The sequence below is a fragment of the Bos indicus x Bos taurus genome, chromosome 23, assembly GCF_003369695.1.
Source record: "Bos indicus x Bos taurus breed Angus x Brahman F1 hybrid chromosome 23, Bos_hybrid_MaternalHap_v2.0, whole genome shotgun sequence".
Taxonomy (NCBI): Eukaryota; Metazoa; Chordata; class Mammalia; order Artiodactyla; family Bovidae; genus Bos; species Bos indicus x Bos taurus.
This window is the reverse complement of record NC_040098.1, coordinates 24980772-25007027: the sequence shown is the minus strand read 5'-3', so window position 1 is coordinate 25007027 and position 26256 is coordinate 24980772. Positions and strand designations below refer to the sequence as shown.

At 37.0% G+C, this 26256-nt stretch overlaps 1 protein-coding gene across 1 annotated transcript in view; it reads left to right on the top strand.

The window, feature by feature from the left end:
- PKHD1 (PKHD1, fibrocystin/polyductin) overlaps window positions 1–26256 on the top strand; it is a 443492-nt gene that overhangs the window by 282823 nt on the left and 134413 nt on the right. The window contains 2 exon segments of the mRNA XM_027525460.1: window positions 12660–12773; window positions 15140–15227. Of these exon segments, the coding sequence (XP_027381261.1) occupies window positions 12660–12773; window positions 15140–15227 (202 nt within the window).

Sequence of the window (26256 nt, the reverse complement as noted above, 5' to 3'; positions counted from 1 at the left end):
GCCACAGCTTTTTCCAGCTTCATTATGCCAACCGCATTGTCACCTCTAACTCCTACTGTTTTTACATGTGCTGCCTCAAATACAGATCTCTGTGTTGTACACTTGCATAAGCATTGCTTTGTTTTCACCTGGGTTTTAAGGAGACGTAAGCGCAATATTTTTTACTCATCTCTATTTCAATCCATCTTTCCACAGTGGGGAAATTCTTTTGGCTCCTGATCTTTTCCTCCCAGATTGATGTCACTTGCTCATTGGTTTAATATTCTGTATCCTCATCCAGTTAACTGATTGAAATATTAAATAAAACTGAGCCTTGTTCCCGTTACTGGAAAACTTATTTTACGTTGACATCCTCAGTTGCTAAGAGAGGTCTTTTTTCATAAGTTTTTTTAGGTCTCTGAAGTCACTTATTACTGTAATTCAAACTTGCTGCCTGGAAGTTTGTACCTTAGAAGAGAAATGACACAGTGGCACTTTCCAGTTTTGACTTACACATTTCAAATCCTATTTTAGTTTTGCCCATTCCCAACTACACTTTCATCTGTTACTAGACAATGGCATGTTCTTTTTCTCTCTGCTTGTCCATGTGTTCCAGGCCTAAAGGTTGATTATCCAAAAGGAACCCATCTGCCCAGTCCTGTGTGTATGATGCCTGAAGGGAGACTTTCAACCCATCTGTCCCATCCTACCACACCCTAAAGAAATCCCGACATGAAATAGATAATAAGACTAGTTAGCAAAGAAACCTAATAGATGTGGGCATTGGCGCAGAGCACTGCCAGAGACTGTCTGCTATCTGATGCCATTTGATCCCAGTCCCGGCACTGTGGAATTATATTTCTTGGTGGTCCTGCTTTTAAGGCAACTGGTGCTGGCAAAAGGTACCAATTGACTTTTAGTAGGGTGGAATCATAATGTTAGCATTAGACGGGAAGTTTAAGATCAAAGCTCCGCTTCAAGGGCTACAGCTGCATCACAAATGCCAAACTCAATTTCATTCTCTGTTCAGTGGTTGTCCTGTTAGTCTGATAAAACACTTAAGATAAGCTGAAAGTATTTCACTTGTTTGTCCATCCTATCATTCATCCTGATTTTGCTCACTGCCTACCATGTGCCAAGTTCCACAAGAGAGGTTGGATGTACAGGCGTAGAAGTCATGAACCTGGCTTTCAAGAACTGTCTCAATAAAGCAGCAGAGACAAATAAAATCATAACTGAAAGTGTCACCTCTTCCGATGTGAAGAGGGATTAAAGATAAAAAAAGAGATCTGAAAAGACCATATTTGTGGACAAGCATTATACCTTCAGGAAATTGCAGAAAACAGGTATGTCTGGATTGTAGGATTTATAAAATGGTGGTAGCCAATGAAGCTTCTTGGCCTTATGCATTATGTTAAAGAGTTTGGGTTTTCTCATGAAGGCAGTGCCCTGGCACTGGATATTTTTAAGCAGGGAAGTGACATTATTAGATCCGGTCTTAGAGCCATCACTTTTGGCAATGCAACGGATGTACTGGAAGGGACACAGTGAAAAGTGAGAAGGCTATAAGGTGTTTCAGAAAAGAATCTGTGAAAGATCGAGTGAAGACACTGGAGCTAAAGAGGAAGAATGAATTAGGGAAGTACTGCGGAGGTAAAAAATTCCTAGAATCAAGTGGCAATTTTGATGTGAGGTGAGGAGATGATACTTCCTAGGTTTCAGGTTGGGAGATCTGGGTCCATGGCGAGGCTGGGACAAACCTCCTTCCCACTACTTTTTAGTTGAGTGTGTGTGCCAAGTCACTTCAGTCATGTCCAACTCTTTGCCACCCTATGAATTGTAGACAACCAGGCTCCTCTATCCATGGGATTTTCCAGGCAAGAATACTGCTATGGGTTGCTGTGCCCTCTTCCAGGGGATCTTCCTGACCCAGGGGTAGAACCTGTGTCTCTTATGTCTCCCGCATTGGCAGGTGGGTTCTTTACCACTGGTGCCACCTGAGAAGCCCTTTTAGTTGAGTGACTCGGCCAAATTACATGAGCTATTTCTGCCTCAGTTTTCTTATCTCTAAAATGGGAGCAATAATAATCAGGCTTATTTTATCGAGTTTTATAGGAACTGAGTAAATTAATGGGATCACAAAGAGTCGGACATGGCTTAGCAACTGAACAACAGCAATGACAATATTTATTTATTAAAGGCTTCTTTGGTGGAAGTGCTTGAACAGTGTCAGGCACCTAGTAAACCTTTAGACACAAATGTTAAGTTTAAGTTTCAGTGGGATGTATAAGTGGTAATATATAGAGGACAAATAGATTAATGAGAAAGCTCAGAAGAGAGGACTGTGCTAAATATATATATTTGAAGGTCATCAGCCAAACATATGAAATCAAAGCTGTGAGATAGAGACGGCTTTTAAGGGTAAGGGAGGAAGCTGAGCTCAGGAAAGAGAAAGGAAAATAAACAGCTATAAAGGTAGATGGACAATGAAAAGAAAAAATAATGTCTTGAAACAAAAGGAGGGATTTGCAAGAAAGAGGGAGTGGTTAGTAGTAGGAGATACAGCAGAAAGAATAAAATCAGGAAAGTAAATTGACCATCTTATTCCAGCTTTTAACGTCTTTATTTTTGTTGTTGTTCAGTCACTCAGTTGTGTCTGACTCTTTTGCAAGCCCTCAGACTATAGCTTGCCAGGCTCCATGGGATTTCCCAGGCAAGAAACCCGCGGTGCATTGCCATTGCCTTCTCCAGGGGATCTGCACAACCCAGGGATTGAACCTGCATCTCCCGCATTGGCAGGCAGATTCTTTACCTGCCACCAGGGAAGTCCTTTACTTTTTTTACAATGGCTGTCAAATATACTTTTGACACAAAATGTTACTTTGCATGTTGAACAAAGAAAAAAATTTCCTGAAGGAGAGTAACTTCTAATAAGTTTAATGCCACTTACCTATTCTTTAACAACTTCATGTTTTGGCTTAAAATACACAGTCTTAAGTACAATTGAACAGATTCAATTTCATGTTTGAAAATGAACAGTTGTCTCTATTGAGTGATGTCATCAAACTTTTACATGCTTTCATGAGTAGCAAGCTTTCTATTGGACAATAAAATGGAATGAATCAGTAGGTTTAAGGAGAAAGTAGATTTACCCCTGTTTCCATCCCCTTCCTCCAGCCTTCCCTCACTTTCTCTTTCACTGAATACCAACTCAGTGACAAGCATTCTTCCACTGACTTGAGTATTCAGCAGTGAGCCAGACAGATACGATTCCTCCTTGTACTCTTTTGTTGGGGGAAATAGACAATAAAATAGCAAAATAAAAGGGGACATAATTTTAGATGGCAATGCACGCTCTGAAGGAAACTAAATAGAGAAGTGAACTGAAGAGAGGTGTTGGCACTATAGATTAGGTAGTCAGTGCACAAATTTCTGAAGAGTCGGTGTGACTTGAGACCATAGAGACAACAAAGAGCTGGACTTGCAAAGATTTGAACAAAAAAGTTTCAGACAGAAGGAAGACCTGGTGCAGAAGTCCTGAGGCAGAGCTAGGCATGCGCTTTACATGGTTGTGAGGCAGAAAAGCAGTCACTGTAGCTGGAGACCAGTGAAGAGACGGCATAAGTTTCACGGGGTGGGCTGGAATTTGAGCTATGCTGTGTTGTTTTCTAAAGCAATAAAGAACACAAGTGAGTCCAAAATCTGCAGAAAATTGCTTTTTTCTCACTATATTATTCATTTATTTATTTTTTCTAACACTAACAGTCATACAGTCGAGAGTGAGGCTAATGAGTGAATGTGTAAATCAGTTTTTACAGTGTTTATATATTTATAGTGAAGTAAAGTAATGCTCAAAATTCTCCAAGCCAGGCTTCCGCAATACGTGAACCATGAACTTCCAGATGTTCAACCTGGTTTTAGAAAAGGCAGAGGAACCAGAGATCAAATTGCCAACATCTGCTGAATCATCGAAAAAGCAAGAGAGTTCCAGAAAAACATATATTTCTGCTTTATTGACTATGCCAAAGCTTTGACTGTGTGGATTACAATAAACTGTGGACAATTCTGAAAGAGATGGGAATACCAGACCACCTGACCTACCTCTTGAGAAACCTGTATGCAGATCAGGAAGCAACAGTTAGAACTGGACATGGAACAACGGATTGGTTGCAAATAGGAAAAGGAGTACATCAAGGCTGTGATATTGTCACCCTGCTTATTTAACTTCTATGCAGAGTACATCATGAGAAACGCTGGGCTGGAAGAAGCACAAGCTGGAATCAAGACTGCTGGGAGAAATATCAATAACCTCAGATATGCAGATGACACCACCCTTATGGCAGAAAGTGAAGAGGAACTAAAAAACCTCTTGATGAAAGTGAAAGTGGAGAGTGAAAAAGTTGGCTTAAAGCTCAACATTCAGAAAACGAAGATCATGGCATGTGGTCCCATCACTTCATGGGAAATAGATGGGGAAACAGTGGAAACAGTGTCAGACTTTATTTTGGGGGGCTCCAAAATCACTGCAGATGGTGATTGCAGCCATGAAATTAAAAGATGCTTACTCCTTGGAAGGAAAGTTATGACCAACCTAGGTAGCATATTCAAAAGCAGAGACATTACTTTGCCAACAAAGGTCCGTCTAGTCAAGGCTATGGTTTTTCCTGTGGTCATGTATGGATGTGAGAGTTGGACTGTGAAGAAAGCTGAGCACTGAAGAATTGATGCTTTTGAACTGTGGTGTTGGAGAAGACTCTTGAGAGTCCCTTGGACAGCAAGTAGATCCAACCAGTCCATCCTAAAGGAGATCAGTCCTGGGTGTTCATTGGAAGGACTGATGCTGAAGCTGAAACTCCAATACTTTGGCTACCTCATGCAAAGAGTTGACTCATTGGAAAAGACTCTGATGCTGGGAGGGATTGAGGGCAGAAGGAGAAGGGGACGACAGAGGATGAGATGGCTGGATGGCGTCACCGACTCAATGGACGTGAGTCTGGGTGAACTCCGGGAGTTGGTGATGGACAGGGAGGCCTGGCGTGCTGCTATTCATGGGGTCACAAAGAGTCAGACACGACTGAGCGACTCAACTGAACTGATTTTTATGAATAGATTTTTTTGCTGTGAATGCTTTCCTGTATTTATTTTTAAACCAGGCTCTTTTCTTTTTAGTACAGCAAATTCCCATTGGCTGTTTAATTTTACATATGGTATTGTAAATTTCCATGTTACTCTCTCCATACATCTCATCCCCTCCCCCAAATAGCTACTTTTTTATAATCTTATGCGTATGACTTTAACAAGACAGAAATTAGTTTAAGACCTTCATGAATATGGGAATTCTAGAGATCTGGATCATAAATCTAGTTTAGCAACTTGTTACACAACTTCTGGAAAATTCCCCAATAGTGGACTTATAACTATGATATCTTAGACCTCAGAGATTGTGTGAATCATCTGTATCAGCATGTAGATGATGGAACTGAGACCCACAGAGATTATTGATTGGTTCCAAGGTCTCATAGCTGGTAAAGAGCAGGACCAGAGTTAGAAGTTATTTTAGTCACTTCAAATCTTTGTCCTTCAAGCCTTTGCCCAAGGATTACCTTTACTATGAACATTTTCTGTCTCCATTCAGTAGGTTTTAGTGTATCTTTTCTTCTGGCTCATTCTATCATTCATATCATCAATATTGCACTCATTTTTATGTTATGAAATGGTATGTTCTCATGAATGTCTTCTCTGTATTAGATGATAGACTTTACAGTATTTTTGTAACCTTTGTACCTAGGACATAGTACACTTCTGATAATGTGCCATATGACTGACTAGTGTATATATAAATGAATGAACACATCTAAGTCTGTCTTTCAGCTTAATACCTTTTTCTTGCAATACATCCAGTCTCCTGACACTTAAATTTCAACATCTGCGAGGACGGACTTGTAGTGTTAATGTATAAGCGACTATGTTTCCCCACCCCCATATGGGAGAAATAAACGGGGGTAAAAACACATTGAAAAAATTGGTGATCTTGTACAAATCTAAAGTATTTTCAGTCTTACTCTGTCTAGGAGAGGAAGACTTATAAAAATGCCTGACTCAAAGCCTGTTCAATAAACATTGGTTTGTTGAGTGTTTTAAATGTTTGTATTTCTTTGCCCAGGAATAGCTGTCTGTACGCATCCTTTACACCACTGTCCTTTTTCAGATGAGACATCATTTCCATGCTTTAATTTGTATGCTTTGTTATCTTAGATATCAGTGATGTTAACATGTTATTGATCCAAATGTGCAACTCGATGGAAAGTGTTTTAATCTTATGCATACTTTTAAAATTGCAAATGGAAAATTCTCTCGTGATAGTTTGTAGGAGAATTTCAGAGAGGGATAATCAGTAATAATATATGTGTGTCTTTAAAACTTCACAGAAATCTCCTTGATCCCTAAGTAAACAACACATGCCCCACATTTCAGTGTCCCTGAGGACTCTGCAGAACATTGTACCTGGCCTGTCAGAGCCAGGTCACATGATGCACTGCCTAGTCACTCAGTAATTATGGTAGGAACTGGGTTTTTAGCCTAAAAGTTGTCACATATTGTTTTGCAGAGCCCATGATGGGTATTTGTCAGCCCTGTCTCACATTTGTAGCCAGGAGCCTAAGGTCATCATTAGCACATGACTTTGATTGTCAGGAAATGAAGTACTACGTGTATGGAAGTTTCATTGCTTCCATGATTGGGACTGTCTCAATCCTAAAGAAGAAGAAAAATCCATACACAGTTTATTGCCTTCCAAACTGACAGTTCTGTAAGGCTCATTGGATGATTAAGTAATAAGAAGGAGACAAACCAGAGAAAAGTGTAGATTAAAACATATCCTCCAGCTTAAAGCCACAATACCCAATAGTCAGACTTCTTGAGTTGCCAGAGAGAATCCTCAGATGATGTTTGTTTACAAATAATATATTAAATAAAAAACCCAAGCCAAAAAAAAATATATTCTTTCAAGTTTATGATTAAAAATATAACAAATTAACTATATATTTCATATGTAAATTTAAGGGTACATAGATATCTGTTAAATAGTTTGTAACTTAACTAATATAGATCATCAGCCAACTAATCAGTTTCTGTCTACACTGATCGTTCTCTAATCAAACTACTGGTTAATAAAAAGGTGAAATCAAAATAATATGGCTTATAAATATTGTACTTATTTAACTACAAGGGCAAGAGCATAAAAGCTGTGTTCTTTATAGGTTCAGCAAGCACTAAACTCCATTTCTGTGAGGTCCTAAGAAGATTGGTAGCCCACAGTTAAATAGCACATATTTCAATATCAGATCAAGAATAGAATTATCTATTTTCAGATGGATATTAGTTCTCTGACAAACATCACATTTTTCTTAAATGTATAGGTTTTAAAGCACGATCTATCTTGGGTTTGTCTCTACTAGACTGACTTAACAGTAACCATTTTGGTAAATAAACCTTAAAAATATGCATTTTTTGTATGTCAGTTATACTTCATTAAAGCTTTAAAACATTTAATGGTTTAGAGAAGCAGAAAAACAAACGTAATTTTGACCAATTTTCATTCTTTTGATGAATAAGTACTTATTGACGAGTATCCTTGAAATATAATCACTTACTGTGTTTAGAATATGACATGTGTATAAAATATAACACATGTACAGACAAGTTCATAAAATAAAGAGCACATAAACAGGAATCCATGCTGCTGCTGCTGCTGCTAAGTCACTTCAGTCGTGTCCGACTCTGTGTGACCCCATAGATAGCAGCCCACCAGGCCCCACCGTCCCTGGGATTCTCCAGGCAAGAACACTGGAGTGGGTTGCCATTTCCTCCTCCAATGCATGAAAGTGAAAACTGAAAGTGAAGTCACCCAGTCGTGTCCAACTCTTAGCGACCTCATGGGCTGCAGCCTACCAGGCTCCTCCATCCATGGGATTCTCCAGGCAAGAGGACTGGAGTGGGTGCCATTGCCTTCTCCATGCTAGTGGGAATGTAATGGGATCTCATGATTGTGTTAATTTGTGTATCTCTAATGTGATTTGAGCACTTTTGAAATTTTTCTTGTCTATTTGGTATCTTTTTTTTTGAAGTAGCTACTCTCTTGCCCCCTTTTAAATGATGAATTATCTTTTTTATATTGATTTGTTGAAGTCACTTACATATTTTGGAAAGTACCTTTTGTTAGTTATATGTGTTGCAAATACCTTTGCCTAATCTGTGGCTTGCTTTTTCAGTCTTCTAATGGTGTTTCTAGATAACTGGAAAACCTTTATTTTAATATAATTCATTTTATAGATCTTTCCCTAGATGAACTGTATATTTTCACTGAAATATGGTAAGCAAACATATGCTGTATGGTTTTAATCCTTTTAAATTTGCTAAATTTGCTTTAGGGTCATCATATGATCCATATTTGTGAATGTTTTATTCAAGCTTGAAAAGAATATATTTTCCTTATGAGTCTATTTCCCATCTACACCTATTATTTGTTAATTGTATTAGTCAAACTGTTACATCCTTATTATTTCCTTGTTTATTTTATGAGCAGTTGTGTTTAATTTGACACTGTTATTTTAGGTATATCTACTTTTCCTTATACTTCTTTAATTTTTGCTTTATTTACTCTGAAGCTATGATGCTAGGCACATACATAGTATTCTTATGGGTGAAATGAGTCTTTTTTACTGTGGAGTATCTGATTGTTTTCTGCAAGAGGACTGGTTAAAATTACCTAGTTCACTGTTTGGGGGACAAACTATAAGTGAACTCTGCTAGAAAGACACAGCCTTTTCTCTCCGGGAGTGTACTGTAAAGAGTAGGAAGCCTAACAGAAGGCATTTAGAATACAGTTTTGAAGCATTGAGGGAAAACACGGGATGTGTGGTAGCCCACAGAAGGCCCCTTAACACAGATGTAGTTGACAGGAAGGATCGTAGAGAAGGTTGCCTCTGAGCTTGGTTTGGTCTTGTTTGGGGACTTGGTTAAGGTGGCTTAGCTCTTTAGCGTGGCAAGGAAACTGACAGGCAGGGGAAGGGAGTAGTTCTGAAGGCATAAATTTGTTTCCAATCATTTGCTATTTCAAAGCATTTTCCAATGTTCGCAATTATAAATAGATAACACTGCAGAGGAGAACTTTGGGCCTTGACCTTTGCCTGTGTTCCATACTATTTCTTTAGGACAAGTTCCTCAAAGGAGACTTACTGCAACAAGGGGCCTGGACCTTTTTATGCACACAAGGGGACATCTAGTTCAAGGTCATAGGAGGCTTTTAGAAATAAACTACAGTGAAGCCAAGTTTTGAGGGGTGATTAGGAACAGGACAGGATGAGGCAGGCATATAAAAGCCTGGGGAATCTCACGGACACATAGGAGGGTAGAGGGAGCAGAAAGTAAGTAGTTCAGTGTATGTTGGCTTAGTTACCAGGTATGGAGAGTCATGCTCAAAGGGTGGACTTTACGTGTAAACTAGGTTTGTAATTGATTCTACCAAAGAGTTAATAAAATCATATAAGGCCCTTTTCCCTTTTTCTTACCTTTGAAGTTCATGGAATCCATTTGTACCATATTCCTCAAATCATAATAACAGTTATCTTTTATATACCAGAACTTACTTTCCTTCCATCTCCCCAGGTGATTTTAGCATCTGGAACGTATTCTGTTTCCCCTCCATTGCCCACCATCATCCTAAATTGTGACAACTTCTCTTTACTTCTTTCCTGTTCCTCTGTGGCCACGTGTTCACTGATGGGACTTTTCAGCCTAAGCCCAGCTCCCCCGCTCTTTAGCTGTGTCATTTCTTAAATGCTCCTTAACCTCTCTTTGTTGCCATCTCCTCATGAGAACCTTAGCGATATCCATCACTGGGTTGTGAGAATTCAGTGAAATCATGTATGCAAAAACACCTGGCTTGTCTCTGCAGCATGGCAACAACAATTTCCCCTCCTTTGTGAGTATCTGCATCCATCAAGCCTGAAAATGCCTTTTGTTACAGTTTAGAGCATCTCTAAGCAGCTTTAGAGAGGAAAATCGGAGGATTGTATGATTCCTAGATCCTTCTCTTAACTATGGTTCCTCTCAATTAGGGACAAAGCCCAGGCTGGTGAGGGCGCTTCACCTTTCTTTTGCTGGATTTGAGCATTCAGTGAGGAGTTTGAACTTTAAGGCTTCTCATTGAACAGCTTCTACACATTCGAGAGACACTGTTTTCATGTTAACATAGCATGTCTTGCCTTCTCTTAGGTCATTCTTGCCTTCTTTCTGCTTGGTCCCTTGGTCTCCTTATTTCCCTTCCCCCGCATCACAGTGAAGAATCCAAACTCTGGCCATTTCAGATACCCAAAGATCACGGCAGGCTGACTAATTTTGCCCAGACTTTCTGTGAAGGCTCCGCATGTGCTGCTGTTTTGGGTTGCATAATTGATTTAATCTCTGATTTTAGAGGAACGTTGAACTCTTTTCGTGGGACTCTGCATACATTTCTCTAGGGCAAAAGCTGTCCTACTTTTTTTTTTTTTTTTTTCTCTCTGGTATCTGTTTAGTGCTAGGCCATTTTCCCCCCAAGAATCTAAACTACCCTCCGTGAAATAAATGAAATCACAGTTGGAAAACAGCTTACTGGACAGACTTCAAACCGCCAGATAAGAGCTACACCGCACACATTTTCTGAACATTCTCCTCCTCCCCAGCATCCCTTCTTTCTGCTCTAGCACGTCTTTGTTTTGGCTAAGAGGATATATTAGCCACTCAGCTGAGTACCTAGGTGGAGCCACCAAGTACCATCTTATTGAGAAAACAGGCTGTGGGGTCTAATTCTTGCATGCCCATTGGCCTACTGTTTGACTCCAGGAAAATTTACTTATCTCTCTGAGTCTTACTTTGAACACTCGTTTGTAGACCGATGGCTATGAAGCCTGGACTATAGAGCTAGGTATGCAGCAAGCTCGCAACTCACACTGAGCTTTTGGCTACCCAGGTATACATGGGGTGCCAACTGGGGAACATGATTTTATGCCCCTGAAAGACCACTTAGCCAAAAGAACAACCAGGAAATTTTAAGTTTCCATTTACTTCTTATCATATTTGGCAGCCTCATTCTGGGTTATGTTTTCAGGCATTTCAAAGTGGAAAGACATGTTTGATAGCAGATGTGTTTTGTCTGCTTCTCTTATCCAGTTTGGAGATAATCTTCTCATTAGTTGCTTCTTTAAAAATCTAATAAGTGTACTAAGTTGTTTTAGTCATGTCTGACTCTTTGCGACCTTATGGACTGTAGCCTGCCAGGCTCCTCTGTCTATGGGATTTTCCAGGCAAGAATACCATTTCCTTCTCCAGAGGATCTTCCAGACCCAGGGATCAAACCCGCATTTCTTACTTGTGCACTGGCATTGGTAGGCAGGCTCTTTACCACTAGTGCTACCTGGGCTTTGTAATATTTCATATCCTCTAAGATATATTCCAGGACTTCCCTGGTGGCTCAGATGGTAAAGCGTCTGTCTACAATGCGGGAGACCCGGGTTCGATCTCTGGGTTGGGAAGATCCCCTGGAGAAGGAAATGGCAATCCACTCTAGTACTATTGCCTGCAAAATCCCATGGACAGAGGAGCCTGGTAGGCTACAGTCCACGGGGTCGCAAAGAGTCAGACACGACTGAGCGATATATTCCTGAAGATATATTCCTGAAGAAAATAATCTTTGATAGGTTCATACTCAGAAACACAGTTTCAGTAATTTCCCCAAACAATTCTATTTCTGTGAAAGTGACCAAACTCTGCAGTTTACATCAACAACTGCTCATTGAACATCACAGCCTGAAGATTGTGTCCTTATGCTGTTAAAAGAGTTTAGGCTTAGATAATAACCTATTATTTGTTTCATAAAACACAGCACAAACAGATCATTGTTCAAATTCAGACCATTACTTACTAGTTGGATAAATTTGGATGAATTCCTTAGCCCCTGTTCCTCGTTCTGTATGAGTATTTAACACTGAGATGAGAATCTTACTTCTCTGGTGTGTTGTGAAGATTAATTGTTAAAATACATGCAAAGCAATGTGGGGATCCAGCCATAGACAGTGTATGTCAGGTTTTGCTGGAATAATGCTGGGTAACAAAGAATCCCCAAGTTTCAGTGGCTCTCAACAACAAATATTGATGCCAGACTCGGTTTGACTTGGTTCCAGCTAAGGGGTTTTGTTTGGGTCTGCTGCATATGTTTCTTCATCCAGACCCTGGGGGCTATTTAAGGAATTCTCCTTGCATGGCAGGAAATGTTATTATAAAAGATCAGATGAAACTTGTCCAGCATTTTAAAGCATCAACTCAGAACTGGCATTACTGTCACTTCTACCCAAATTTCATTGGCCGAAACAAATCATGTGACCAGGCTCACTGTTAATAGGTCAGGAAAGTACACTCTGCCTTAAAAAGAGTAAATATTTGCTGAGCAGTAATCCAGTCTCCCTCAGACAAGTTTGCTGCATCTTATTTCTCCACCTTTTCTTATTTCATCTGTGCAACATTGGCTGTTTTCCACCTGCTCTATTTTATAGCATCTATTTTGCACCCTCAAAATTACATCACAACTTCCTTCTATCTCCTTAACTTCAAATAAATTTACATTATATATTTTTCTTTTTAAACAGGTACTTCAGAAAATCCCTTAGAAAAAGAAAAAAAGCTTCTAATTCTCCTTAGAGCTTCAGAGGGAGTCTTTTGTGACCGTTTCAGTGGAATTCATATTGATCCAGGAACAATTGGTAAGAGTATAATGCCATTCTTATTAAAAATGAAATATATGTATTTCTGATAGGGAAGTATCATTCATAGAACACCTGCCAAATTCCAGGCACTCTTCCAGAGAATTTATATTTATGATTTCATTTAATGGCTCTCTGGTAAGGAGTATCCATTCTAGAGATGTCAAAACTAAGACTCAGAAATGATAAACAATATGCTGAAACCCATGGAGTGTTATGCTGTTAGAACCTTAGATTTTTATCCAGACTGGTCAGACACCAAAGGCTGGACAGTCTGTGTAGTTATTCATAATATTTTTAACTGCTAGATCTAAAGATTATTAAGAAACATTTACTGTTGACAGTTTCTTATTTGAAACTGCCATAGTACCAAGTCCTATTTTAAAATTCATCTACAGAAGAACAAAGAAACTGGGACTGAGCTTGTGTAAGTATAACGTAAGGGCCACACAATAAAGTAGTTTTAAGGGAAAAGTATAGGAGACTTTTTATAGATTTCTGGTATTTTCTTATTTTCTCTGTATGGCAATTCCAATTTTATAAGATCTCAGTCACTCAGTAAAATGGAAATAATCATTGTAGGATAGTATGAAGTTTGATAACCTAGTTTCATAAAGTATAGCCCTTGCCATATAATACTTTGAGAGTGCTTTATTGCTTCCAAATGATTTTTCATAGGTGCTATTTATCTTTTTATGAACATGAGGTTAAGGAATATTTTACTTTTTTCCAAGTTGACAAACTAGATGGATCATAACAGGAACACAGACTTTTTTGGTCTGGTAACCAGTATGTTCCATGGAGTGCCACCAAAGACGTGAACTGGACTTGTGTTAGGAGTATATGAGGGTGTGCGGCTTGATTCCCAATGTCAGCTGTACTGCCAAAAAAGTGTTTTTTGAAAATTTCTCTGATGCTAAATTGAAAAAGGAATGAAATGTTTGTCACCGCATGAGTAAAATTTAAAATAATCTCTTCAAGTGTTATAATCTCCTTGAAACAACTAAGAAATTGTGTCGTTTTGCAGTAAACCTTTGGTGACTGGGAATGATCAGGAAATCTTTCTGGTAAATTAAAGGAAATAAAATGGTTTATGTTAAAATCTTTGTTGTTAGAAATTCTTCTAAATTACTCCATGTCCCTCTCCTATCTAGATTTCTTAGCTAATAGTGGAAAAGATTAATTTTTTGATAATGATGATATTATATTATTGTTATGAAAGACTGATTCCACGACATGTCCTGAAAGTGGGAATATTGTTTTCATTTCCACTAATCCTTATTTTAGTTTTATTATCTTCTGACTTTTTGCTGAATTAGAGTATGGTAAAATTGTGGGTGCTGACACAAATAGTTGATTAAGTTCTAATTAATTGAGCTTTTTTAGTTCACATTGGATGAAAGCCCAAAGCATACTATTTATGCCTGACTGGTGTTTACTTCCTTTATTTATGCATTTGCTGCTAAAAATTGTGAAATCTTTGGATTTCAGTACAAGGGGTACATTTATCCAGGGGTATGAAGGCAATCAATCCATTTGGGTGCAGGAAGAAAATACTAGAACCTTCTATTCAAACATGTATAAATATATTCATTTGTATTTATGGTTATTTACCTAATAACAAATAAATATACATGTTAAGGGTGCACAGTCATAATTTTGGTGCTGCTTGATTTCATGCTCAAAACATATTTAGATGACTAAAATATGGAGAATTTTGCCTCTTGTGATTTTAAATGGCAATAAAATGTGTAAGAGGAAAGACCTGAAGGAATAAAACTGGACTTCATCAAGCATGTCCCTGGTAAGACTTTAATTTATGAGTCTGAAATAAATTATATTTTGAAACAAAGGAGTTAGAGATCTATCCTTTGATATCTGTAATGCAAAAAAAAAAAAAAAAAAATCTGAAGTCCAACCACTGAAAATAAAGCTCATAGCACCAAATCTTTTTCTTCAGGAAACAAAATTACCCTTTTCTTTGGAAAATCTACTGTATAACACAAAATATCAAAACCAGTTAGCTTCCAACAGAGTTGCAAATAGTTTGGAGACACTTAATGGTGGAAATATAACTAGTTAGCTTGTAGAGTGGTCTGTTTTCCAGCTCTTGGATTTCTAGATGGGATGTAGCATTCATTTCTCTATAGCTTTAAAGAGAAAAATGTTTCATAGCCATGTGAGATATAGGTGACTTGCTGAAAATAAAGCACTTAAATGTTCTTTTTATACTAAGGTGGACATCTTAACATATAGTTTCTGTATCACGTATCTTGCACAATAAGCCCTCCAATGAATTTTACTTGTGTGGTCTTAATTTTCTTGGAAGGAGTTTCCTATCAAACTGTTGCTCCTTTTATTTTCAGGAGTGTTTGGGAAAGTTCAGCTTCATAGTGCTTATCCTAAGAAATCCTGGACACGTCTTGGGGCTGACATAGCTTCAGGCAATGAGAGGTAAGGAATGAGAGTAATTTAGGGGGATATATTTTTTGGTTTAACTTGCTTCAGCTGGAGGTTTTGTTACAATAGGAAATTAAATTTTAGATTAAGAATCATAATTCAAGGTTAGATAAGTGGGAAATATTAAAGGCTACAGGGATTTAAAATATTCTCTGTAACATAATAGAAGAACAAACCAAGCAAAAGGTGGGGGAGGATATAATTTATTTAAGGAGTAAATTTTATTTATTTATTTTTATTGTTTATTTTTTAACTTTCTGTTTTGTATTGAGGTACAGTTGATTAACAATGTTGCAACAGTTTTGGGTGAGGTTCTTAGCCATATATATGCATATATCCATTCTCCCCCAAACTCCGCTCCTGTCCAGGCTGCCACATAACATTTGCAGAGTTCTATGTGCTGTACAGTAGGTCCTTGTTGATCTATTTTAAATATAGCAGTGGGTACACGTTCATCCCAAACTCCCTGACTATCCCTTTCCCCCATCCTTGCCCCTGGCAACCGTAAGTTCGTTCTCGAAGTAAGGAGTAAATTTTAGATAATACATGTTTACTGCTGTCAGTAAATCTTTAAAAAATATGAATTCTATGAGATAATAGATAAAATATGAGGTGGGACTACAATATCTGAATTGAAATAATGAGACAAAATGAGTGAGATGAAGTATATAAAGAATGTTATGGAATTTAAATTCAATGATGGAATTTAATAATACCTTGATGGCAATAAAGAATGAAATCACCGCTGCCTCCAAGTGAGTGCGTTTGTGCATGCTAAGTCGCTTCAGTTGTATCTGACTCTTTGCGACTCTATGGACTTGTAGCCGGCCAGGCTCCTCTGTCCATGGGATTCTCCAGGCAAGAATACTGGAGTGGATTGCCAAACCCTTTTCCATGAAATGAGTAGGCAACATAAAAAAGAAACTGATGGAATCTACACAAATGAAAAGATAAGATAAAGAGATAAAAATAATAAAAGAGAAGGTATTAGAGAACAGAAAATAAAAGCACATTTTGGTAATAGCTCTTTTAAATAAGAGTCCAGAATAATGACACCACAAAGAATAATTAAAACTTAACTAAAAACACATAAAAGAGTTGGAATTAGTTCCATTTCATTTGAACAACATTGAGAATCATGACTGCTCCAAATCCTCACAGCACAAGAAAAAACAGTGAAAAAAGTAAGAGAAAAACAAAAGAAGACATAAAGCTTGATAACATTAGAATTCTCTACACCATTAAATGTCAGAAGATAGTAGTGCAAGAATCTACACATGTGTAGGGAAAATGATTCTAGGCAAAGGTTTGGCTTATAAACATAGACCCTGCTAAAATGCTGTTCGCATATGAAAGCAAAATATACCTTCCACTTTCCAAGAACTGAAAAAAATTAAAAACTGTGTTCTAATAAAGAGATTAAACTGAATCTAAAATTTAAGAGTGCAAATAAAATCCAGAAATTGTAAAAAGGTTAATAAGAATAGGCATAGTAAGGAAAGTTTTACACTAGATAACATAATATAGAAATGTAAATCTCTAAAAAACATGATAGGAAATTACCAGTAACAGAAATAGTAATGAAAGTACAGATATGAGTATAGATATAGTAAGGTAAGTTTTATATCAGATAGTGTAATATCTTATATATGAAATATATAAAGTAAATCTCTAAAAAAAGAAAGGAAATTACCAGAAACAGAAATAGTAATGAAAGTATAGATATGAGCATAGATACAGTAAGGAAAGTTTTATATCAGATAGCGTAATATCTTATATATGAAATATATAAAGTAAATCTCTAAAAAAAGAAAGGAAATTAATAGAAACAAAAATAATAATGAAAGTAATGAAGTTTGCTTACCTTTTTCAGTTTAAACCTTTAAATTAGATTAAAATTATAAAGAAAAAATGAAGAAATATGACTAGTAAAAATTTAATTGGTATATATAAAATATATATTTGTTTACCCCAATATAATTATAATTAAAAAGTTTAATAAATTTTAATAAATTATATACAACATAATCACAGTAAAATAAACAGAGATTAACACAAAATTTTAGCCAACTACCTTAATCTTTTGCAAGATGTAAGAAAAAAAATGATATATCTTCTCCTAAATAACTTTTGTATCGAAGAGATCAAACTTTTATAAATAGAATACTTGGAAAATAACAGTAATAAGAATAATTGAATAAGACATGGCCATACATGTCATCACATTAAATGCTTTTATTGTTGAATAAGAAAATATAAAAATAAATGAATCAGGTCGTTAGTATTAGAAACCAGAAACAAAATAACCACAAGCCTAATGAAATCAATACATACCTGATAAAGACAGAAATTGGTAATTTACAAAGTAGGAAATTAGTAGACTTGATTTTTTTTTTTAGAAGTACTGGTAAATCTTTAATAACTAAGCACACAAAACAAAATATAATTCAGAAATGGAGATTTAAATATAGTAGATATTGAAGAGATTAAAATTGTAATCTAAAAATATGTATATCTATAGAGTATCATTCTGAAATTAAGAAAAAATAAGTTATATATAGAAACATAAATGATCATAATTGTCTAAAGAAGACTAAAAATTGAGAGAACCAACAACAGCAAAAATCATAATGTTATCAAATATTTATTTCCAAGAATACATTTTGCTCAACTAAATTTATGGCATGTTCTACTCATTCATTCAGTCATCAAATACTTATTGTGTTGTATAATCTATTCCATAGCATAGAAAAATATATGAAGATTGCCAATTTGTTTTAGCAAGCATGTATAAAATAATTTTTAAAACAGCTGCTAAAGATAACTCAAAAAGAGAAAACTGAGGCAACATCCAAGTTGTATCCTAAATAAAACAGCAACAAATGAAATCCAGTAATTTATTGGAAAATGAGTGATTAATTCAAGCGAAGCAGGATGGTTTGAAATGAATTAATTAATATAACTTACCTAAATAAAACAATATAAAGACTAAGAATTTGTTCAGTTTGGTACAAAACAGAAATGCATTTAGTAAAATTCAGCTGGCATTCTTGGAATAAATGATAAATTAAGACTATACCGATATGTTTCTTAATGGGGTGGTTTAGTCATTAGTTGAGAATCACTGCTTTAAGTAATAATACAAAATAAATAATTAAAAATCTCTCTTATACAAGCAACTTTCTTTTCTATTGAAAAACTGACATTAAAAATCGTTGTATATTACAGCTATCATTAAAAATAGTTATCAAATTTTTAGCCAATATATTGAATCAAGTAAATACTGTAACTAAAAAAATCAGCTGTAACTACCAAGAGGAATTCAAATTATCGTGTTTTTTTTGCTGATTATATACACTTTTGTTCTAGAAAAGTAGAGAATCATCTGAAAAAACAACAGGAGCATTCAGTAAAAGCACAAATCAATAAGCTTTTAATATGTGAGCAATAAAATTTTAAATTACAGTGTACAGTGTTATTTAAAATTTCAATTGAAAATATCTATAAATAAAGAAGTGAAATTACAGGAGCCATAAAAGCAGATCTATAAAACACCAGTCAAAGGCATAAAGGAGATTGGAATAAATGATGATGCATAACATAAATGGAAAAACTCAATGTTTTAAACATGTCAGTTTGATGCAAATTTAATCACAAACCAAATAAATGCATTTTGAATCTGACTCATTAAATCTATGTCTTTTGGTACAATAAATACTTGAAGATAGCCAAACATTATCAATTATTTAATACATACACACATATGTATATATATGTATATTGCTTTCCTGGTAGCTCATTTGGTAAAAAATCCTCCTGCAATGCAGGAGACCTTGCTTTGATTCCAGGAAGACCTGCTGGAGAAGGACTAGGCTACCCACTCTAGTATTCTTGAGCTTCCCTGGTGGCTCAGCTGGTAAAGAATCTACCTGCAATGTGGGAGACCTTGGTTTGATCCCTGGGTTGGGATCCCTTGGTGAAGGGATCTTTCATATATATATATATATATATATATATATATATATATATATATATATATATATAAAGGTGTGTGTGTATATATATATGTATGTATGTATATATGTATGTATGTATATATATATGTATGTATATATATGTATATATATATACACACACACACCTTTAATGTGAATAATTATTGTTATTGGCACCAGAACAGGAGAGACTACATAGCAATAGACCCAGGTATGTATCATTATTTAGAATTGGAATAAATTAGCATATATATATATGCTATATATATATATATATATATAGCATATATAAATTAGCTATATATATTAGCTATATATTATATATAATATATATTATATATAATTATAATATCAATTATATATTATATATAATTATAATATATATTATAATAAATAATAAATAATATATTATATATAAATTATCATATAAAATTAGCATATATTAGCATATATTAGAACATATCAGAATAAATTAGCATATATAATGTGAATATATGTATGTATATATATGTATGTATGTATATATATGTATGTATATATATGTGTATATATATATATATACACACACACACACCTTTAATGTGAATAATTATTGTTATTGGCACCAGAACAGGAGAGACTACATAGCAATAGACCCAGGTATGTATCATTATTTAGAATTGGAATAAATTAGCATTTCAATTTTAAGGGCTTCCCATTTAGTTGAAAATTTGTGCTGGAATAATTGGTCAATGCTTTGGAAAAATATAAAATTAGATTCTCACTTTATCCTTTACTGTAAATTATCAGTTCAGTTCAGTTCAGTTGCTCAGTCATGTCCAACTCTTTGTGACCCCATGGACTGCAGCATGCCAGGCTTCCTTGTCCATCATCAAGTCCCAGAGCTTGCTCAAACTCATGTCCACCGAGGCAGTGATGCCATTCAACCATCTCATCCTCTGTCATCCCCTTCTCCTCCTAACTTCAATGTTTCCCACCATCAGGGTCTTTTCCAATGAGTCAGTTCTTCGCATCAGATGGCCAAAGTATTGAAGCTTCAGCTTCAGCATCATTCTGGACAGATTTCCTTTAGGATTGACTGGTTTGATCTCCTTGCAATCCAAAGGACACAGTTCAAAAACATCAGTTCTTTGGTGCTCAGCTTTCTTTGTAGTCCAACTCTCACATCCATACATGACTACTGGAAAAACCATAGATTTGACTATACAGAACTTTATTGGCAAAGTAATGTCTCTGCTTTTTAATACGCTGTCTAGGTTTGTCATAGCTTTCCTTCCAAGGAGCAAGTGTACTGTAAATTATAGAGGAATTTAAAATGACTAAATGTTATAAAGCAAAACCATAAAATTATCTGAAGAACATTTAAGTAAATATTATATAATTTTGAACTAGGAAACACTTGTGGGATCATAACAAGAATTACAACAAACATAACAGCAAGAAATAATAGATTTGAAAACATTAAAAAGACCAGTATTTTTACATGTCAGTTACAAAATAAAATGGCAATTGACAAAGGAGAAAATATTTGCAATATACAATAGTACATATGGAGGGTTAATATTTTTGTATGTAAAGCACTCTTAAGAATAAAAAGAAAACAATATGAATACCAGAAGATCAATTGCTAAACAGTTGAATGAATTGCATGAATCACAAAAGAAGACATGCATATGACTAACAAACATATGGAAAAATGTTCTGTACTAGAACTGAAATAAATATTAAGCAAACGAAAATTAAATACCGTTTTAAAATTTCACATTGGCAAAAGTGAAAAAGAATGAATTCCAGGTGACAAAAAGGAAGAGATACAAGCAGTGGGGATGGGGGAGAAAAATTACATATTAGCCTACTTTTGTAACTAAAAATAATATTTAAGTATGGATATATGTAAATAAAGAAATGTCTGAAAGACATATAGCACAGCAAGGAAACTGTTGATGAATTGATAGATAGCTGCTGCTTTGGTGTGTTTTTCTCTAAGTACAGAATATCTTAATAGAAAGTTGTTATTTTTGTAGTTATACTAACATTGTTATATATTTCAATACAATTTGAATTGTATTGTAAAAACCCCATAGACATAGACATATAGACCCCATAGAGCCTACCAGGCTCCCCTGTCCCTGGGATTCTCCAGGCAAGGACAATACAATGTGAATTCTTACCATATGTCAGACATTGAACAGTGGCCTGAATATACAATTACCAGTGAAAATTGACATGATCTCTGCCCTCAGACATTAATCAAACAAATAAAGAGTAATGTAAAATTACATCTGTGATAGAGGCTATGAAGGAAGGTGGTATAGAATTCTGAAAACATGAGAACTTGAGGCAATGATTGAGGTTAGAGAAGGCTTCCCTGAAGAGTGATTTCAAAGGTGGGGACTGAAAGATGAGTGGGCATTCACTAAGCAAAGTGGGGCAGGGTGTGTGTGAAGAGTACTGTAGCCAGAGCAGACAGCGCTTAGTCATTCAATAAAGAGCTGATGAGCATTTACTATGTGCCAGGTGTGGCTATAACCACTGCACATTTAGAGGCAAATTTGAAGAAATGGCTGTCATCTGGGAGTCTACATCTTAGTGGAGGGAGATAGACAATAAACAAGCAAATAAAAAAATATGAAGGACATAGTTACATAGTTATAGATTATAAAATGTGCTGCTGCTGCTGCGAAGTCGCTTCAGTCATGTCCGACTCTGTGCGACCCCATAGACATAGACATATAGACCCCATAGAGCCTGCCAGGCTCCCCTGTCCCTGGGATTCTCCAGGCAAGGACAGTGAAGTGGGTTGCCATTTCCTTCTCCAATGCATGAAAGTGAAAAGTGAAAGTGAAGTCGCTCAGTCGTGTCCGACTCTTAGTGACCCCATAGACATAGACATATAGACCCCATAGAGCCTACCAGGCTCCCCTGTCCCTGGGATTCTCCAGGCAAGGACAGTGAAGTGGGTTGCCATTTCCTTCTCCAATGCATGAAAGTGAAAAGTGAAAGTGAAGTCGCTTCAGTCATGTCCGACTCTGTGCGACCCCATAGACATAGACATATAGACCCCATAGAGCCTACCAGGCTCCCCTGTCCCTGGGATTCTCCAGGCAAGGACAGTGAAGTGGGTTGCCATTTCCTTCTCCAATGCATGAAAGTGAAAAGTGAAAGGGAAGTCTCTCAGTCGTGTCTGACTCTTAGTGACCCCATGGACTGCAGCCTACCAGGCTAGTAAGGAAATAAACTGGGTGGTATGATCCAAGATAGCTGGGGGATATGAGGTGTATCCTTTTACACTGAGTGGACAGGGAGGATCTTTCTAGAGAAGGGAAATGACAGAAGCCAAGTCACATGGTACCTTGTTTACATGTGAGAGATCAAAGGGAAAGTTACAGAGCGTTTTCTACAGAGGAATTGATGGAATCTGATTTAGGTTTTGAAATTGCTTAGACTTTCCTGGTGGCTCAGTGGTAAAGAATCTGCCTGCAATGCAGGAGACACGGGGTTCTATCCCTGGGTCAGGAAGATCCCCTGGAGAAGGAAATGGCAACCCACTCCAGTATTCTTGCCAGGATAATCCCATGGACAGAGGAGCCTGGTGGGCTACATTCCATAGGGTCGCAAAAGAGTCAGGCACTACTTAGCACTACTTAACTACTAAACAGCAACAACTGGTGCTATGAAATTGATGTATCATGAAGACAAGAACAGAAGCTGGGGTATCTGGAGGTCAGCTGAGGTAAAAAACATGGTGGCTGGGACTGGGGAGGAGGCAGCGGAGATGGAGAGAAGAAATGATGCTGTCTGATTGCTGATGAATTGAATATTGAGATGGGGGAGTCCTTCTGGTTTTTTGATTGATCAACCTGGTGGGTGGTGGAAGAATGCACTGAGATGGGGAGATTCGGAGAGGAACAGACTTGTCAGGACAGACGATGGCAGGGATGTGCTAAGTTGGAGACACCAAGTCGAGATGTGAAGAAGGCAGTTTAATACAGAACATAGGGCTCAGTGAGACCATGACAGTGAGGCATCCTGTTGATGAAGTAGATGGTGTCACTGATCTAGAAGCGTATCAACCAGGAGAGGAGAAAACTGGAGGCTGGACATGAGACTGAGGCCAGTCTAATTTTTAAGAAGTTGATAGAGGAGGAGTTAGTGCAGGTGATTGAGGCAAAGAGACCCAAGAGGTGAGTCTGTGCTGGGAAGAAGAATGGAGAACATGAGGGACCTGAATGCCAGGATGGTTGATGAGAGAACAGACCAAGCCATGATGACAGGGCTTCAAGGGTTAGTTACAAGGCAGGGCTATATTCACTGATGTTATCAAGAATTTCAGTGTTTAGCCTCCTAATAGCATCGTGCAACTATTTTGGGCTTTGAAGGGGATTGTATGGGTGGGAGGTAGCACCAATACTCACATTTTTATGTCTAAAAAAATCATTCTAGGTACAACACAGACAACAGGAGGGGCCCAAAACAGATCTAGGGACGCTACTTAGGAGGTGCAAGTGAGAGGCAGTGTAACTTGTAGTGGAGAGAAGTGTGTAGATGTATAGACAGGAGACAAAATCTCTAGGATTGTTACCACAAGAGTGTGGGATCCAGCTGCTCGCTGCTCAAAAGTCAATAAACAGGCCAAGCTGATGGAAAGCAAGGTTTCCTTTATTTCAGATGCTGGCAACAGGGTGTGGGGAGGGTGGTGGACATCTGTCTAAAGGTCGACTCTTCCTCCCTTACAAGCAAGGGGTGAAAGCTTTTATAGGCAGAGTGTATGTGTCTGAGGAGGGAGGAGGTGCTGCATGCAGAAACAGCATAGTCATCTCTACCGGTCATTTGCAAATTGGTCATCAGTGGTCTCACCAGTATCATCTTGGTTGTTTTAAGTTCAGTTCAGTTCATTTGCTCAGTTGTGTACAACTCTTTGCGACCCCATGGACTGCAACATGCCAGGCCTCCTTGTCTATCACCAACTCCGAGAGCTTGCTCAAACTCATGTCTATTGAGTCAATGATGCCATCCAAACATCTCATCCTCTGTCATCCCCTTCTCCTCCTGCCTTCAATATTTCCCAGCATCAGGGTCTTTTCCAATGAGTCAGTTCTTTGCATCAAGTGGCTAAAGTATTGGAGTTTCAGCTTCAGCATCAGTCCTTTCAATGAATATTCAGGGTTGATTTCCTTTAAGATTGACTGATTTGATATCCTTGCAGTCCAAGGGACTCTCAAGAGTCTTCTCCAACACCATAGTTCAAAAGCATCAATTCTTTGGTGCTCAGCTTTCTTTATAGTCCAACTCTCACATCCATACATGACTACTGGAAAAACCATAGCTTTGACTATATAGAACTTTGTTGGCAAAGTAATGTGTCTGCTTTTTAATATGCCGTCTAGGTTGGTCATAGCTTTTCTTTCAAGGAACAAGCGTCTTTTAATTTCATGGCTTCCATCACCATCTGCAGTGATTTTGGACTCAAGAAAATAAAGTCTGTCACTGTTTCCATTGTTTCCCTATCAATTTGCCATGAAGTGATGGGACCAGATGCCATGATCTTAGTTTTCTGAATGTTGAGTTTTAAGGTAACTTTTTCACTCTCCTCTTTCACTTTCATCAAGAGGCTCTTTAGTTCCTCCTCACTTTCTGCCATAAGGATGGTGCCATCTGCAGGTCTGAGGTTATTGATATTTCTCCTGGCAATCTTGATTCCAGCTTGTGCTCCATCCAGCCCGGCATTTCACATGATGTACTCCGCATATAAGTTAAATAAGCAGGGTGACAATATACAGCCTCGACATACTCCTTTCCCAGTTTGGAACCAGTCCGTTGTTCCATCTCCTGTTGGTTTTTTAGTTAAACTAAGTTCCATTTGTTCCCATTTCTTTGAGGCCAGTTCTCAGAATTGTGGCAGCTCATGTTCTGGGTAGTCTGGTCATCGTGTAGTTAACTTCTTCCACCTAGTGTTTTAGTATCTATAAGACAGCACACAGGATATGGCTTAGAATATTATCTATAAGCCTTTGAGAAAGAATGAAAGGTCCTTGACTATGATTAATGGTTATATTATTATTATTTAGTCTCCTTATTGTTTTTCTTTGTTTCCACATTTTTTACTTCTCTGATTGATCTTATTTGACTAGAGTTTTCCCAGACAAAAGGCAGGCAGAGGATATGGTGGGAGGGAGTGGGCAAGGACTGTAGGATCCTCTCCATCTCAGGATGAACTGGGCGTGAGGTGCTTTCCTGGTTCTGGTTTGTGTAAATGGGTGGCAGCACCATTCACTAGTGGAGGACTAAATTTGTTGGAAAAGATGAGTTCAGATTTGGTCATGTTGAGTTTGAAGTGCTTTTCTGATGCTCAGAAGAATTTGTCAGGGAGGCATTTCTAACAGGAATCAATAAGAATCTTTAATTGTTATCAGGTTAGCAAGTTGGAATTTGGCAGGAGCCATATGAATGGATTTTTCTTATAAGAATGTGTTAAAAACCTCATTCAGAATCAAGTTATAGGCTATTCTGAAAGAAACTCAATTTTATTAATTAAAACTATCGATAGTAATTAACTAGCTGCCACTTACTGAGTTCTTATCATCTAGGCTCATTCTGTGTCAGACATCTACCAAGCATCGTACATACATTATCTAACTTAAATTTCTCAGTGCTACAAGTTAGATGTTACTATCTGCACTTTATAGATATAAAAACTGAGGCTGGAGAAGGTAAGTAAAATTTCCAAAGTCAGAAAGCTATAGTTTCTGAGGTTGGATTTTTACCATAGCTTGTCTGATTCCACTTTTTGTGTTCTACATACTACAAATATTAAAAATACAATCATATTAAAAACAAAATTATTTAGTATCAGTCCTGAGGAGGCGTACTTTAATACATTTATATATAATGATATATGGTTATCATAGTGCATTCATTTTATGGATTTCTTTTTTTAACCTTTTATGTGAAATAATTTAAGATTCACAAGAAGTTGCAAAAATAATAGAATTCCCATGTACCCTTGATTCAGCTTTCCTTGATGATAT